Here is an 18,329-nt window from a genome sequence, read left to right on the forward strand (position 1 = left end):
AAACGGGACAAGGGTTGGACAAACAATGTGTATATTTTATATTTAGCGTATTCTTAAACAGTTCTTCCATTTTTAAATTATTAGACAGCAACAATGAGCATTGTAATCTGCTATGAGAGGTTATGGCTGAAGAAGTCTCAAATGAGATGAAACATGTCCCAAAGTATGTTCTTAATTTAAACTGTATCAATATGGATCTATATGATGAAATTCATAAATTGTAACAATAAGTGGTACCGTAAAGTGGGGTAACTTCGGCCATACAGGGTAACTTCGGCCACTGACGAATAGCAATACTTATTTTCCCCTGCCTCCTAAACTGAAAAAGATAAACCACTTGCAACAACTGAAATGCACGTACAATAGAATGCTGTATCAAAACTCGGTAGTCCAACGAACATTGGGGGTCTCATTTTTGAGTCAATTGATTTTTTTCGCAGCCCCGACTATTGTCTTGTCTGGTAACAGCAGAAAACAAACTGTTCTCTAGCCCCAGCATTCGATTCTCCATTCCAGTGGTTTATGGGGTCAAAATGTAAGTACGTGTGGTAACTGATCAACCTAATTTGATGCATTTTATTCAAATAGGTTCTTCAGGGAATAGTTTTGTGATGAAAGTTGTCCACTTCCGGGGTAACTTCGGCCATGCCAAGAACGTACAGGAAAACATGACGCGACCGCGGGTTTTGTAATTACGAGCCTGTTTACTTCAAGAATGCTTTAGAAGAGATTAATAAAGCCACAATAACAATAAACGGGGAAGTTTATCCCGACAGGGAGGAGAAAGACGGTTCCAATTTTCAATGATAAATAGACGGAAATCAGTTGACATGGACGAGGCGCAATTAAGAACTTGATTGACGGCCCAGATATTTTCTAAGTTAGAAGAGAGTGTATTATGAGAACAGTCTACAAGATTGCTTCTTTTTCGATCTCCTTTTCCCTCCATACTATTGGGCTTTATGATTTTCGTACTTTTTATTTATTATCTTTTGTACCATTACGAATAATTACGCAATGCAACACATAATTTGTAATATCATACAATGCTTGTATGCTTAGGTTAAATGAAATAGTTTCTTTCTTTGCGAAAAATGCGAATTTGATCACTATACTTCTGTTTCACCACAAATCGTTTTAATTTGTTTGTGATTGTTGATACTGGGCTTTTTGCAGACTTTTAAAAAACCTTCACAGTGGCCGAAGTAACACTACATTGAAGAAAACTTCGTTATTTTTATGGCGGCCGAAGTTGCCCCAAAACATGGGGTAACTCCGGCCACTCTTTCGATAACCATAATTCATTACTGAATAACAATTAGAATTATGTTCATATTTAGAAATGAAGAACAAACATGACAGAACTTATATTATATTTTTCAGAAAATTAGAGGGAATGAGGGTATGTTCTGAGCTGTCAGTGGAGAGATGGCATGGAATGATATCAGTAGACGAATAAGTTTGAGTGGTGTCTTTAAAAGTAGGGAAGATCACAATGTGAAGATTCAAAAGGACAAATTGGGGCAAATATTTGTTTATAGGAAGGGGAGTTAGGGATTGGAATAACTTACCAAGGGAGATGTTCAATAAATTTCCAATTTCTTTGCAATCATTTAAGAAAACAATAATTTTAATCTTGAAAGTGTTACTTAATAAACTGCACAATTTAACTGAGTGTATTGGAGCCATGCAATTGTAAAATGTATAGGATGTGTCAGGAGGTATGGTAACTTATTTAACATCACCTTTATTAATATAAATAAATAACAAACAACAGGAAAGAGACAAAGAAAGAAAAAAAACTTCCAAAAATTGTGTATTATTTAATTCATGGATAATTAAGTAATTTCTATTAAAATGGCCGTGAGTGTAGTATAAGATATTGAAAGTTGTCATTAATTGTAAAATACATTTTTTTGGTAACAGCAATATTTTTTCTTCTTCTTTTTCAGAACTATCTTCTACCTGTCCCTTGTATATGCCCTGGGAAATGTGGTCATATCACTAGCATCTGCTAAAGGTGCCTTAGATCTTCCTGCTCGGTAAGTCTCAAGTTATGTACCATAATAAGTGTTTATCAGTGAGAGATATTTATATCTTGCAGCAGATAATTAGTCATGCTACAAAACCTAGCACTTACTATTTATCAGAGTTACAGCAAGACAAAAGTGGCTTTCAATTTTTTTGGATGTATATTTGATAAAGTCTTTATGTGGAATCTTTGAAGCCTTTCACAAAAGGCGAAACATGTCTCACATTCATATGATAATAATGATAAATTCCTAATTGTTTAAAAATTTTAATGTATTGAATAGGTGATATTAATAATAAACTAATAAGCATCCTACAGTATAGTATCTTCAATACAGATCCACAGTGATATTTATCACTTGCAATAGAAAATGAATCACCGGCATCTGTTACTTCGGAGAGATAGGAAAACAACCAACTGATGTCAGTGCAAACATTATGAAGCGATGCCTTCTGCCGTTGTAAAGAGAGTGAAACAATAAATGAAATGCGCGGAAGTGTGATGTGTGTTGTTTGGCACAAGGACTTTTCTAATGTTGTCTTAAATTATAGTGTGTTAAATACCACACATTGTCTTCATATGGATAAAACTAATATCTCATATTTCAAATTAATTTGTAATATGTGTAGATGCATGCTTTGCAACAGGAACAGGTGTCATTCCCCTCATATTTAGTGCAAGCACAGGACCTTTATTAACACACATTTTCTATTTTGTCCTAGTAGTTCAGCTCTATATTTAATCACGAGTTCATAGTCCTGCTCTCTGAAATGTGTCAAGCATACAAAACTATGTGGAGTTAGTGAGAAATTAGCGCAACTAACTTTTTATAGCCAAGCACAATATCGCTCTGGAGATTTTTCTCGATTGGGAAATCTGTGAAAACCTACACCTCCTTCCTTTGATGTTTTCAAAGTGCTTGTGTGGTTGCAACCATACAGAACACAGTAAACCATGGTTTCACTTAAGTATCGTTCACAGTAGTTAAATATGCCAAACAAATAGTTGCACTGTCTGACTTTGCTACACCTAGTAATAGCGCGCAGGAGGCGGCTCGTCAACAGTGACGTCACTCGGGCTGTGGCCATTTTCCGCTTACATATCCTGAACCAGATAAAATAATGCAACCAGCTTTTCAGCACGTTGATCAAAATTAAATCTTGCATTCAATGAGTTAAGAAAATAAAACTTCAAAATAAGTTGTTTGGGCATTTAAGCTGCCAATATTTAAAAGTACAGTAGTAGACACAGCATTTCATTTTCAGTATGAAACATGTTTTATTGTTATATTTTGACATGTTCTCTGCTTCAAGACTTATAGCCAGATGTGTAGCGCCAAAGTGTAATATTCCCCCTCTATTCCCTTCATGTTGCCTACTCGCTGCACTAGTTCTCCATGAAGCTATTTGTACAGAAGTCTTGATTTCCCACTACCATTTCACAGATCCTGTATACAAAGTTAAACAATTTTAATTCTATTTGCGTGGGACATACCAGTTCCTTTTGCACTGTTCAAACTGTAATTCAACATTTTCTTTAAATATTTTAATCTAATCTTCTTTAAGATATGATGTTTTATTGATTATTCAGTAAAGGATCTAGGACTCATAATGCACAGTACGTCTTTCAAACCGCACACGTTAATGAACAATAAAAGTCCTTAGGTTCCATAACAAGAAACTCTTAAGAACTGAAAAACATATGTACTTTGACCACACTATATAATACATATTTTCGAAGCGAACTTGAATATGGATGTGTTGTATGGAATGATATTGAAACATTCCTGAAGAAATTTCTTAGAACTCTACTATAAAAGTCATGAAAGTTTGGCTTTAAAGGCAAGAGCTTCTCATAAGACTTACTCCAGGAATTTAAATTCTACACCCCTATTAATCAAAGAGAATCAGCAAGTATTTCTGGATAAAATGGTATAATAGATGATAGCGATTTACTCGCTAGGGTGAACTTCAGTGTAAAGTTAATTAATTTGAGGACATGGCAACCATTCTACTGTGGACATTTCATGTCCGTTTATCAAGGACATTCACCACTGGTTAGAATCAGGTTTATCAAATAGCCTTAAATGATAATAATATTGATTTTGCAATTCCAATTTGTGAATTTCTGTGTCATGTTGGCTTACACATATATGATTTGTGAGGTTTCTCTATGGTTGGTATTAAACTGCCTTTAATAAACATTCCAGTATATTGCTTTATACATCACTTCATTGTAAAGTTTGTCTAATTAGTAGAATCTTTCTTGTTACTGTAGGTTTTTACATTGACAATATTATTGAATGCACTTATTAGAAATTAAAAACTATAAATACATTAATTAATAATGTCTGAAAATTTGCAATAACTGGCTTAGTACCTTTTGTCCCTGGCCAATTCAATTCTAAGAAACCATAACAACATTTTGTGCGTTGCTACGTCCCTCTCATCCCTTCTGTCTACTCCATGATGGGAGCACTCTGCTACTTTCTATATTTTTCAATTCTCTTTCTATTTCTCCCTCTTCCCACCAGTGAACTGTCATTGTGTTTGCCGTATTACGTGTTCTCAAATTCAAGTCTTACCAGAGACTTATACGCCCTCTGCTTTATATAGTTGCTTAAGTGCGGCCAGTATCCAGTAAATGGGAGATAGTGGGTTCGAGCCCCACTGTCGGCAGCCCTGAAGATGGTTTTCCGTGGTTTTCCATTTTCACACCAGCCAAATGCCGGGGCTGTACCTTAATTAGGGCCACGGCCGCTTTCTTCCACTTCCTAGGCCTTTCCTATCCCATTGTAGCCGTAAGACATATCTGTGTCGGTGCGACGTAAAGCAAAGAAAAAACCTCTCATAACCATATGAAGATTTATGTAACCTTTCTTTACGATCCCGTTACTATTTGTATTGAAATACCAAAGAAAGAAAATAAAAATGTACTATTTCTGTATTTTGATTTTAATTAGACTTGAAATTATATTGTACTGAATAGGTGGAACAAAGAAATGAAAGTCATAAATAATGTCTTGGGCAGATCTGAGTTAATTTCACCAATTGTGAATATCAAAAGCTCTTTATGTATTTCCATTTGTGAAATTAACATTGTTTCATTACAGTGGCTGCTAGAGCACCATTGAGACACCTTTATAGAACAATGTGTAAAAGCTCTACATAAAATAAACTGCAAAAAATAACTTGTGTCCATTTGGGTGATCTTGTACATGGCAGTGGCTGTGACTTCTGTTCCAGGGAGTTAAGTATTGTGGGTCTGTTGCTGATCTCTATTGGTACTGGTGGCATCAAACCATGTGTCTCAGCGTTTGGAGGAGACCAGTTTGTGTTGCCGCAGCAAGAGAAGCAGCTGGCACAGTTCTTCTCTCTCTTCTACTTTGCCATCAATTCTGGCAGTCTAGTGTCGACCTTCCTCACACCTGTGCTCAGAGAAGACGTCAAGTGTCTGGACCAGTCTTCTTGCTACCCACTGGCCTTTGGAGTGCCTGCCGTACTCATGGTCATCTCGATCAGTAAGTGTAATTTGTTGTGGACTGGGTAGAAGAGTAACTTGTCTCTTCTAAATGCATCCTACTTCTAATACATTAGTGAAGTTCTTGTCATCCCTTTTGTTTTTAGACTTTACTTAGGAAAGACTTAATTTTATTCAACCTGCATGGTGTTGTCCAAGCCATATGGAGAAAATTTTCAGCAATGTAAAAATATTGCACATTGGGTCAAAACTGACAGTTCCTGGCTTTTACCTGTTACTGACATCTGTTACTTTGCCACATTAACTACATTTCCAACCAGAATGCATTGTCACCACAATGCTCAAAGTACCGGTACAAGAAATCTTTCTTCAAATAATGTACTTGCCTGAAATGAAGTCATACAGGGCTGTGCTAATTTTCTGGAATGACGAGTAGCATGTGTTATTGAAAGTTCAATGTTCCCATATAATTGTCTCTTTCCCAATTACTGGGAAATTAAAATGGTATAAATCAATTTTAATATTTTTAAATTTTGATGTACAGTATATCAGTTTTTGAAATAATGTGTACTTATTATATATAACCAAGTGATTGGTAGCTCTGGTTTTTAGGGCTTCTTCAGATCAAACTCCATAGATTTAGTTCCTTGAATGCGAATAAATTTAACAAAATTAAAACTTTGTATTTGTACCTCAGGTTGATCAATTACTTTTTTAAGAAAGCAACTAAACGTTTTTTCTATATTAAAATATATTCTCCAATTAAAATAGAGTATATTAAATTGGAATAGAAAGATGTACAGATTTTTTCTTTACATGAACTTTGACTGCCAAATCCCAAAAATTTCTCCATGTCTCTGTGGCATATAAGCTGATAGGAAATATCAGGGCATTGACAAGATGAAGTTTGGTTTGTGTTGTTATTATCCTCTCCTTCCGTACTATAAAACATATAATTTTATAGCTAGAGAGGTAGACTTATTTTTAAAATTTTCAGAGTTGTGTTACCTATCAGAAGAAAAGAACAGAAAAATGGTTTTGGAGAAATTTCATTGTTTCCTGGGCTACATCAAATACTAATCTGTCTTTTTTTCTCTTTGTTCACAGTTATATTTCTAATTGGTAAGAGGTTGTATGTGATGAAGAAACCCCAAGGCAATGTGGTCCTTGATGTCGTGAAGTGTATATCAGTAAGTTTCAAAAGCAGAGAATTCTTAATGGCTCTAAAGTTAACTAGAACTCCACATTTTTCAGACCATGTCTGCTGCTATGCTCACAATCACTGATAAAACTTTAATCGTGTCATCAGTTGTAAATGTTGTAAAATTCCAGTTTTATTGGTCCAGCAGGACCCCAATTATCCCAGATCTGATTAATCAAGGTACCAAATTATCCAAACCAAATCTGTAAGTCCATAATACTACCTTTCTAGAGCAGTACTTCTTAAAAAAGTTTTGTCATGAATACTGTGCTGTGCATAAAATCTAAGGAATTTTTTTGAGAGTTTAAGGTTTAAAATGTTACAAAGTGATTAGTTTTTGTTACTTCTTTAATTTTATTTTAACTTCAATGTATATAGTACATAGAAGATGGGACCCTTAGGTTAGAAGGTACTCGTCAAGCTACGGAGGCAGAACCTAGGAATTTTCTAGACTCATGGTGATGCTAATGATGCAACAAAAACTGTCAGTGCTACCGTTCAGGAAAAGAGAACCTGAAGCTGTAAAGACAGATGGGTTGTAGGCACATGGAATATGTAGGGTATGAGTCGAGACAAATTAGAAATTGTGTAAGAAGAAATGAACCGGTTGCATATTGATATTTTAGGTGTCACTGAATTAAAATGGCCAGGGATTGTACATTTTCAATCAGGAGAATACACAATATTCTACTTAGGACAATAACATTCCAAAAACTGTTTTAGAACATAAAGTCGTTAGTGATCAGTCATATCAGCAAGGGTCAGGGATCAGTATTTTACGAGTACAATGACCATAATACTTCAATATGCTCCAATAACTGAGGCTGATGATGTAAAATTTGATGAATTTTATGATCAGCAATGGATAAAATATGCAGACAAGATGTGTTTCTTCTGACTGGAGACTGGAATGCCAAAGTTGGAAATGATAAAGAGCATGATGTAGTCAATTTCTATGAATTAGACATTAGAAATAAAGCAGGAAAACGACTTATTAGTATCTACGTTTCCAATTATCTCTTCATTACCAGGGTGTGTTTCAGCAGCAAAATCATCATCTATACACCTGGACAACACCTGATGGGAAATCTAGGAAACAAATCGATTACATTTTTGGTTCTAGAAGATGGAGAAATGCCATTCAAGCGACAAAAAAGTGGCCAGGTGCAGACTTTGGATGCGATCATGAACTGTTGATGTCTAAATTACTAGTCAAACTCAGATGGAATATTAAGGGTATCTCCAGCTTCTGAGATACAACCTAGAAAACATAAGAATTGGTTTTAAGGTTTTTTTTTTTTTTTTGAGAGGAGTTCTGTCTGATCCAACCTGCTACATAAAAATGTAACACATCGTTTACTTAAAAATATTCCACTGTAATTTATAAACATCAACTCATATAACCATACGTTTCTAAGTTTTTAATAATTAATTACACTTCAAGTGTAATTATGCTAATACAATTTGCCCTACATAGGCTTATGCTTTTGCTGGCGGGATGTAGTGTTTACAGTGCACTATGTCTTCTGGTATGGGCTAGAATAAATTTGTTACTTCGATTGACCTGTTTCAGTCTCATCCTTGGCTTTGACAATATGAAAGTGACTGAGGTATGAGCGATTCTAGTAATACCATTCCTTGTGCAGCCAGTCCCTGTTAGGAATGGTGTAAAAATATCGCTCATAGAGCTGGATGATGCACAAATTTCAGAGGGCTTGGCAGACTGATATGTAATAACAACTTCCGGCTCAGTAGAAAAGCAGCAGGAAACTACCTCACTCCTCATTTCTCTAGTATGCCTCTTCAGTGACACCTCGGATATCTATGACAGCTATTGGTGGAGCTGTAAATGATAAACCAGCCTTCGGGTTGAATATCGAACATACATAGGCTTATTTGACTGTCCTTCAACATCAGGACTATGTTTTCAAATACTTTCAATGTGAGATAGCCTATACTATTGTGATATGTTTTAAAACAGACGGTGCATCATCTTGTGTCATATAATTTTACTAGCTGTAGTACCTGTCATTGACAGGAAAATCATTTAGCATGTGCAAAGTTATCTACCCAGCTACTTTCTGCCAGTATTCAGGCAGGCTGTTTTACTCGGGATGCAGCAGTAATCCCATCTATCGGAGATGAGTGGCAGCATAAGAGACAAATCACATAACAACAATGGTCAATGTAATGTAATTGTTGATCAGTTTTAGGAGCTTTCGATATGGTAGGCCTTCGCATTTAGTTTTCTTCCGACTCTGTGATATTAGGGGATCTAATTTAAAGGGAATCCTTCCTTCTTTCATGGCTCCCTCTTACATTATTCTTCAAGCAATCATTCCTTTACATAAAAAATTCTCATGTTTTATAATCATTTCACAATTTACCGTACCTTGTCAGTATGGACCGACGACCATGCCTTAAGACAATCATGACAAAAACCATCACCAGTTAACATGATTAAACAATATTTCCATGTTAGCAATGCTCATCTTTGATATGGACTAAGCAGCAAAAGTCTAGCATTCTGTACCATGGATGGTACAGTAAAACTGTACAAGACATAAATGATTGGAACTTGTATTCAGCGAGCAAGTTGGCTGTGTGGTTAGGGGTGCACAGCTGTGAGCTTGCATTTGGGAGATAGGGGGTTCAAACCCCACTGCCAGCAACCCTGAAGATGGTTTTCCGTGGTTCCCCATTTTCACGCCAGGCAAATGCTGGGACTGTACCTCAATTAAGGCCATGGCCGCTTCCTTCTCACTCCTAGCCCTTTCCTGTCCCATCATCGCTGTAAGACCTATCTGTGTCGGTGTGACATAAAGCAAATTGTAAAAAAAGGAAAAAAATTGTATTATCTATAACTTTTGTTATGTAATACTTTTTGGTAGGACCAATAACATTGGTATTTTAAAAGATAATTTTTAGGCACCTTCTCCTAAACTACCATTTCATCCAGCATAATTAAAATCATTGACATCCTAGATTGTAGTCATTTATTTCCAGACTTTACATACCAATTTTTATTAAAGTCAGTTTGCCCATTTTCTTGTGGTTAAGCACTGATATGGACTTAGCAACAAAAATCAAAATTCATGAATATCTCTGTTATCATAGCCGGTACGGTAAAAATGTATTACCGGGCGAGTTGGCCGAGTGGTTAGGAGCGCGCAGCTGTGAGCTCACATCCGGGAGATAGTGGGTTCGAACCCCACTGTCAGCAGCCCTGAAGATGGTTTTCTGTGATTTCCCATTTTCACACCAGGCAAATGCTGGGGCTGTACCTTAATTAAGGCCACGGCTGCTTCCTTCCCATTCCTAGGCCTTTTCTGTCCCATCGTCGCCATAAGACCTATCTGTGTTCGTGTGACGTAAAGCAACTAGGAAAGAAATAAAGTGTTAGACATAATTGATCAGAAATATAATTCTACATAACTTTACTTATGTAGTATTTATCGATAGGACCACTAATAACATAAATATCAGACTATTATATTTTAGGCCTTCCCCTAAACTATTATTTCACACTGCGTGAATAAAATTATTTATAGCCTAGATTGTAGTACCTCCCTCACCGACTTTGCATACCGATTTTGATTAAATTCTCTTCAGCCATTTTCTCGTGATGTATGTGCATACATACATAAAGACAGACACACACGGCGGAAAATTAAAAAGTCCATTTCCTTGTTACTGTGGACACGACCAAAACAGGAATACCATTCTTTTTAAATTCTGAGCAATGTACAGACAAAACTCTTATTTTATATATATAGATTACATAGCTAAAGTCCAGCTCCATGCCTATTGGTGTCAAATCAAAAGACCTGCATGTCCTCGGATACTCCCGGCACTAAAAGCCATACGCCATTTCATTTCAGTAGCTAAAGATGTCTCAGAAGAAGGGATGAAACATGTCCTACTTGATATAATTGTACTTTAATAAGTGAATACATTGTTTATAATATGAAAACTATGCGGACTTCTCTCAAAATATTTATCACAGTCAATGTGAGCTTTTAACCATAACATTTATTTCATGCAATGAATCCTCTTGGCCATTAATCTTGGCTCTTAGACCGGGGCAGCTATCTAACCATCAGATAGCTTCTCAATTGTAATCATGTAAGCTGAGTGGACCTTCAGCTAGCCCTCAGATCAAAGTAGAAATCTCCGACTATCCAGGAATCGAACCCAGGGCCTCCAGGTAAAAGGCAGGTTCATTACCGCTAGACCATTGGTCCGGCATTAATATTGTATAACCTTCTAAAATGTCATAGTTAACATGGGTTCATTGTCTTGGAAACATATAAACTGTGCCTTATGTAATAAAAAAGTATACTTGACAGAACTTTTGAAACAAATAGAGAAACTAATCTGTTTATGAAATCCACTTTCTTGAAAAGAAATCCATTTAGTGGGTGTTTTGGATTTATTCTTTTCCCTGAAGATGTACAGCAAAGTGAAGGGAGAGTAGGCAGTCAGATAGTGGTCCAAATGAACCTCAATCACCAAATAGCAGGGTGCCAGATACATGGTGGTGCATTAATCACAGTCTAATATCTTGAACCTGATTTGCCGTGAGCTTATAATGTATTTCCTTTATTTTTCTCTGACAACTAAGCATTCATCAATATATTTATTGCTCATGCAGACATTTTCCATGCTTTGTTGATGTTTGCTTGTTCTTTTCAAGTAATGGACATAAACTATATTTCAGCATGCGCTGGTTCGCAAGAGCAAGTTGAAGGGAGAGAAACGAGAACACTGGCTGGATTATGCAGATGACAAACACGACAAGAAGATGATTAACGATGTGAAGGCTGCGCTCAAGGTCCTCTATCTGTATCTCCCACTGCCGTTTTTCTGGGCACTCTTCGATCAGCAGGTGAGTGGCAAAGAAAATTAAAACTGAAACTGTTTGATTTAAATGTATTTTATTTATATCCTGTCAAACAAAGGGAGCTCATTCATAATGTGTCCAACTCACAGGCTTAATTTTGACTGAGATAGCTGATTTTTGAAGGGTGGTCAAAAATCTTCAGACTTGGTCATAATTATTGGCATCTTTGGCGGAGCACTCAATGCCGCATAGTAAAATTAAATCAACTTAGCCATAGTTCATATCCAGCAGAATTCTGCTTTCCTTGGTAGTCAGCAGCACAATCAGAATGTCAAAATTGGTAGGCAGGCTGTGTAAATGCACCATTTCAGAATGTCTGAAACTCTGCCAACAAGGCCATAAATGAAAATCCACAGCCTGTTTCCAGTCATTCGACCGGGTCAAGAATGGAATGAATGAAGCCCCCATCTAGCGGCGAGGATAGGAATTGTGCCAGCTGCTGAAGCCTGTCGTACACTCTGGGGCAATGATTAATGAATGACAGATGAAATGAAATGATACTGGAGAGTGTTGCTGGAATGAAATATGACAGGGAAAACCAGAGTACCCGGAGAAAAACCTGCCCCGCCTCCGCTTTGTCCAGCACAAATCTCACGTGGAGTGACCGGGATTTGAACCACAGAACCCAGCGTTGAGAGGCCGGTGCGCTGCCGCCTGAACACAAGTATCTATGTTAAATTAAAAGTACTTTCTTTGTTGGATAAATTAGAAATCTTAGGGACTGTAAGATCAGATGTGGAGGAGAGAGGACACAAATGGGAGGATGTATTGGAACAGAAGATGTATGAAGACAGAAGGAGATGGTGAGCACTTGTACACCACACCTGGGAAACTGGAGTTGGGAAATGATGATGATGATGATGATGATGATGTGGGAAGCATTCTTAAACGGAAACAACTCATTGATTTATTAGGCATACCATCACCAACATCAAGAATCATCATCATCCTATGCCAACTCCAGTTTCCCGGGTGTGATGTACAAGCGCTCGCCATCTCCTTCTGTCTTCATACATCTTCCGATCCAGTACATCCTCCCATTTTTATCCTCTCTCCTCCACATCTGATCTTACAGTCTCTATCCAACGTTTTCTTGGTCTTCCCTGTGGTCTTCTTCCTACGAGATGTCGAAATATTTTCTGGCAGGTCTTTCCCTGTTCATTCTCATTATGTGTCCATACCACTGAAGTCTGCATTTCTTTACGACACTGATAATAGGAACCTCAATACCAGCTACTTTCCTATTCATTTCATTTCTGATATTGTCCTTTCTGGTTGTTTGGTTCATGGTTCTAATGAATCTCATTTTAGTTGCTTGGATTCTACTGAAGTCTTTGTTTAGTAGGGTGCATGTCCCTAAACCGTACGTGAGGATTGGTACAAAGTAAGTGTGGTACATGATTGTTTTCGCTTTCTGTGGTATTTTGCAATCCCAGAGGAGATTTCTGACTTGACTGTAGAAGTTCGATGCTTTCTGTGTCCTGCTGAGTATTTCCTGCCTAACAGTGTTGGCTTTCGATATTGTGCTTCTGAGGTACTTGAAGTGGGAGGCTGATTCGATTTTTGCTCCTTCCAGAAATATATTTGAGTTTGTTCCTTCCCTGTTGATGGTCATTTCCACTGTCTTTGTTTTGCTCATCTTCAGTCCAAAATTTTTGAATAATGAGTGTAAATTCACAGTTAAATTGTATAGAAAATGAATTAATGCAGAATACAAGGCTTGACATGGAGATCAGCAATAAGGTGCAACAGGGCAATGCATTCTACCAGAGAGTAAGAAAACTTGTCTGGAATAAGGAAGTGTAAATAATAATAATAATAATAATAATAATAATAATAATAATAATAATAATAATAATAATAATAATAATAATAATAATAATAATAATAATAATAATAATAATAATAATAATAAGAAGAAGAAGAAGAAGAAGAAGAAGAAGAAGAAGAAGAAGAAGAAGAAGAAGAAGAAGAAGAAGACCTCAGTTACCGTGTGCAGACATTTCGATTTGATGCCATCTGGCTGTCTGCTCGTCAATTTCGATGTTCCATTTTACTCTAGGTCCGCTAGATGACAGAGTAAACCGGATCTCTCTTGGGCGTCTATGGCTGAGATTTAATTAATTTTGTCGGGTAAATACCAAATGTATCACCAGAGATCTTTTACATGCCAACATCGTATGACACAGAGTGTCGAATGGACTTTTTTCCGCCCTTCAAAAATCCGACTACCTCCGCCGGGTTTGAACCCGCTATCTTGGGATTCGGAGGCCGACACTCTACCACGGATCCACAGAGGCAGATGAAGTGTAAAGAGATAGTGTACAAAATGTATTATGCTCCCATATTAACCAATATGGCTGAGACCTGCACAATGACAAGAAGAGAAGAAAGTAGAATTCAAGCCAGCGAAATGAAATACCTGAGAAGTATGATAGGAAAGACAAGGTAAGGCAGGCTGAGAAATGAAGACGTGGGAACGGAGGTCAGAATGGAAAACCTAAATGAGAGAATTGATAGAAGTAAACTAAGATTGTTTGGACATGTAAAGAGGAGGAGGAAAGCATACCAAAACAGATGATAGAGATGAAGGTTTAGGGAAAGAGAGTGAGGGAGAGACCTAGAACAAGATGGATCAAATTCAATAAAGAGGAGTGCAAGAAGAAGAAACCTGGAGTGGGATAAAGTGATGGAAGAGGAATGGTGGAAGGAGAGAGGAAGGTGGAGAAGTGCCATAAATCCCCCACGGAGCTCGATAGCTGCAGTCGCTTAAGTGCGGCCAGTATCCAGTATTCGGGAGATAGTAGGTTCGAACCCCACTATCGGCAGCCCTGAAAATGGTTTTCCGTGGTTTCCCATTTTCACACCAGGCAAATGCTGGGGCTGTACCTTAATTAAGGCCACAGCTGCTTCCTTCCCACTCCTAGCCCTTTCCCGCCCCATCGTCGCCATAAGACCTATCTGTGTCGGTGCGACGTAAAGCAACTAGCAAAAAAAAAAAAGGAAAGAAATCCCCAAGCTGGCAGGAGCTGGATGAGGAGAAAGGAAGATGATGATGGGAAAATATTATTATTCATTATTCAGGTTTGTGTATGAGAGAAACTGTGATTAACAAGACTTTTTTCCTGTAAGAATTAAGCATGGTAGAACTGTGTCATTAATAGATCTAGTGTTGTAAGCCACAAACACACTATATGGCATATTTCATAGCACATGTAGCATTCAAAATATTGTGTAGGTATGCAATATTTCAATTAAAAAACTAAATTAATTGAACATGTTTTATATCTCTTATAGCATACATACTGTATTTGGTTGTCTTCCACTTAACGTGCAGTTAACACATGGTATTGTCCCTTGACAAGCATTTTAACAGGATTTTACTTTATACTGAGTATTGCATTCAGCGAAGTGCCAGTGCTTTACAACATTACCAGTGTAACCTTTATATTTGCAGGGGTCGCGATGGACTTTCCAAGCAACTCGAATGAGTGGAGAACTCGGCGGTTGGTCCCTGAAACCCGACCAGATGCAAGTCGTGAACCCTCTTCTTATTCTGATCTTCATCCCCATTTTTGAGACTGGTATCTACCCTTTGCTGTCAAAGTGTAATCTCCTGACCAAACCATTGCAGCGACTAGGCGTGGGAGGTCTGTTGGCGGCAGCATCCTTCTTGATCTCCGCTGGAATAGAATTTTCTCTTGAGGTAAGTGGCATATAATGTAATCATGAAGTCCAGCTTGAAAATAAAGGGCATCTTATGAGAATTAATAGACTCATCGGATATCACACCTCATTGAACTTAACAGAGGAGTGTTTCAGTGGTTTCCTCTATCTCCAATTCTTTTCGATTTATCTACTAATTTCATTCTTGTAGAATTGACTGGACTATTTCTGATACCTTTGGTTATGAGATTACTCCTGATCTAGAAAAACTTGCCGTGGCAGCTTTTGCAGGTGATCTGGTAATAATAATTTGCAAGTCTATGGAGGCAGCGCAGGAATTAGTAATGATAGTCGGAAGAGGTGGATTACCAAAATAGAGAAAGCAGTGGAGATTAGAGGTAAGAAACGAGTGTTCAGAGAAGAATGGTGGTGGTCAGTGCTCCATTATCCCACTCATAGGGAGGAGGAGGAGGAGGAGGAGAAGGAGAAGGAGAAGAAGAATAAGAAGAAGAAGAAGAAGAAGAACAACTTCAGAAAGTAGACCTTGAATTAAACACTACAAATAATCATCATCATCATTTTCATTTCCTGTTTCCAGCTTCCTTGGTCGGGTTGTGAATCAAGGACCTCCATTGCTGCCTGTCTCTCCACCACTCTTCTCCTTTTTTAGAAAATCTTCTGGTTTTCCTCCCCTCTGCTCTATGCAATCCTACACTGAATCTGTCCAGCTCTTTCTAGGTCTTCCTTGTGGTCTCTCTCCTGTTATCTTCTCTGAAAAAACTTTTTTTGGCACTCTCTCTTCTCCTATTCTCATCATATGCCCATGCCACTTTAGCTTTGTTTTTTCTATCATGTCTTGAAGTTTCAAGATTCCTGCCCTGTTCCTTATCTCTTCATTTCTAATTCTATCCTTTCTGGCCTTGCCTTCAATACCTCTTAGGAATTTCATCTCTGCTGCCTGTATTCTACTCTCCTTTCATTTTGTTGTAGTCCACAATCCAGCTGCATAAGTTAGTATGGGTTCATAATAGGTTGAATATAATACTTTCTTACATTTCTTCAGGACATCTTGGTTCCAAAAAATACCCGTTACACTCTGGTAGAAGCTGTTTGCTTGTTGTATTCTTTTCCCAATTTCCTCGATTATCTTTCCATCTTCTGTGATCACACTTCCCAAGTACTTGAAACTTTTAACCACTTCCAGAATTTTACCATTCAATTTTATCTTTCCTCTTCCTTCCTTCCTTCTTTCCTTCCTTCCTTCCTTCCTTCCTTCCTTCCTTCCTTCCTTCCTTCCTTCCCGTTGTCATCACACTATTGTTTTACTTTTCTGTGTGCTTACTTTCATCCCAAATTTTTCTCTCTCTGATTCCATACATCTACTTGTTTTTGCACTTCCATTTCATCTTCATCCCATATCACTGTATCATCTGCAAACAACATGGCTTTTGTTAGCTGTCTTCCCAATCTCTGTTTAACGTACTTATGAATTTCATCCATGACTATGATGAATAGTGTGAGGGATAGTACACTTCCCTGTCGGAGACCAGTTTAAACTATAAACCATTTTGTTTTTCCTATACTAGTCTTCACACTACTAACACAGTTTTTGTACATAGCTTTTATCATTTGCACTTCCACTCTGTTAACTTGTTTTTTCCTTAATGTGTTGCATACCAACTGTCTGGGCACACAAGCTTCCTCCTCAGTCTTTCTTCCAATACTCTCTCACACTATAAATCTATACTGATTAATTGCATTAATAGACCCCTTGTAGTGATAGATCTGTTTCTTGATCAAGACTCCTCTATGAAGTCAAATCGACCAGAAAAAACTATCAAATATAAGGGGGAGTCAAATGAAAATAGGTCACCTTCAAAACTTATAGCAGAACATTTCGTATTGCAAAAGGTACCCACCAGAACTATTAAGACATAATTATTAATGTCACTGGTTTTATGTTCCACTAACTACTTTTGATGGATTTTGAAGATGGTGATGTGCTGGAATTTTGTTCTGCAGGAGTTCTTTTACATGCCTGTAAATCTTCCAACATGAGGCTGAAGTATTTGAGCACTTTGAAATACCACCAGACTGAGCGAGGTTTGAACTTGCCAAGTTGGGGTTATGAGGTCAGTGCCTCAACCGTCTGAGTCACCCTGCCCAGTGTTTAAGACATTTATCCCACTGGCTGATAAGAAGGTCAGTCCCATTCTTGAAAAACCTGAGAGGCTTTCGACAGAACCACATCTGTACCTAGCCACACACATCGTCGTCTGATGAAAACTGATGCCCTTACATGTCTTTCTTCATCTCGAGCATGGGGTCACTTTAAGAGATTTGGGTGGGAAACTCTTCAGCAACCTCCCTACAGCACAGATCTCTCCTGACGTGACTTTCACATCACTGGGGAGCTCGAGAGGAACTGTCAAAAATCACAGTCAAAGAATGGAGGAAAGGATGCAGTCATGTTATCGCCTTAGAGGAAAATTACAGCAAAAATGATGGTATAATAGAGGAGGGAATGGGAACAATTATTATGTGTTGCTTTTGATTCAGACTCTGACTCATCTTGTTCCTCAGCAGATGACGGAAGTGATTCAGATATAATGGGATAGTTGAACTCCGAAATGTACTAGAAGTGACTTCCATGATACAACAGTATGAACATTGGCAATAATTCAACACATCGCAGAATAATTTATAAAGAGAAATATTCAATAAATTTCTTCGAAATTATTTAAGAAAAGACTAGATAAACAATCTGTTACCTGGGTGACAGCCATAAAAGCAGATGGTCGGTCGGTCGGGTGGGTGGGTGGGTGGGTGAAACATTCAGGTTAGGTCATCGGATGACATCACATTTAGTTTTCTTCCAGGGTCAATGGAGTATTTCTTTTTGCCTTCCTTTCACGAATCCGCTTTTTATTATTATTATTATTTATTTATTTATTTATTTATTTATTTATTTATTTATTTATTTATTTATTTATTTATTTACATAGTTTACACCCACATTGGAGCACTTATATCAAACCCAAATACAT

General features: G+C 37.5%; 1 protein-coding gene across 3 annotated transcripts in view; it reads left to right on the top strand.

The window, feature by feature from the left end:
- The window catches only part of LOC136878988 (peptide transporter family 1), a 292,467-nt gene that overhangs the window by 252,453 nt on the left and 21,685 nt on the right, over positions 1-18,329 (top strand). For all 3 annotated transcript variants that reach the window (XM_067152653.2, XM_068229020.1, XM_067152654.2), the window contains 5 exons: positions 1,953-2,042; positions 5,278-5,552; positions 6,620-6,702; positions 11,434-11,601; positions 15,074-15,322. In XM_067152653.2, the coding sequence (XP_067008754.2) occupies positions 1,953-2,042; positions 5,278-5,552; positions 6,620-6,702; positions 11,434-11,601; positions 15,074-15,322 (865 nt within the window). The remainder of the gene's footprint in view (positions 1-1,952; positions 2,043-5,277; positions 5,553-6,619; positions 6,703-11,433; positions 11,602-15,073; positions 15,323-18,329) is intronic.

This window comes from Anabrus simplex, chromosome 8 (genome assembly GCF_040414725.1).
Source record: "Anabrus simplex isolate iqAnaSimp1 chromosome 8, ASM4041472v1, whole genome shotgun sequence".
Lineage (NCBI taxonomy): Eukaryota > Metazoa > Arthropoda > Insecta > Orthoptera > Tettigoniidae > Anabrus > Anabrus simplex.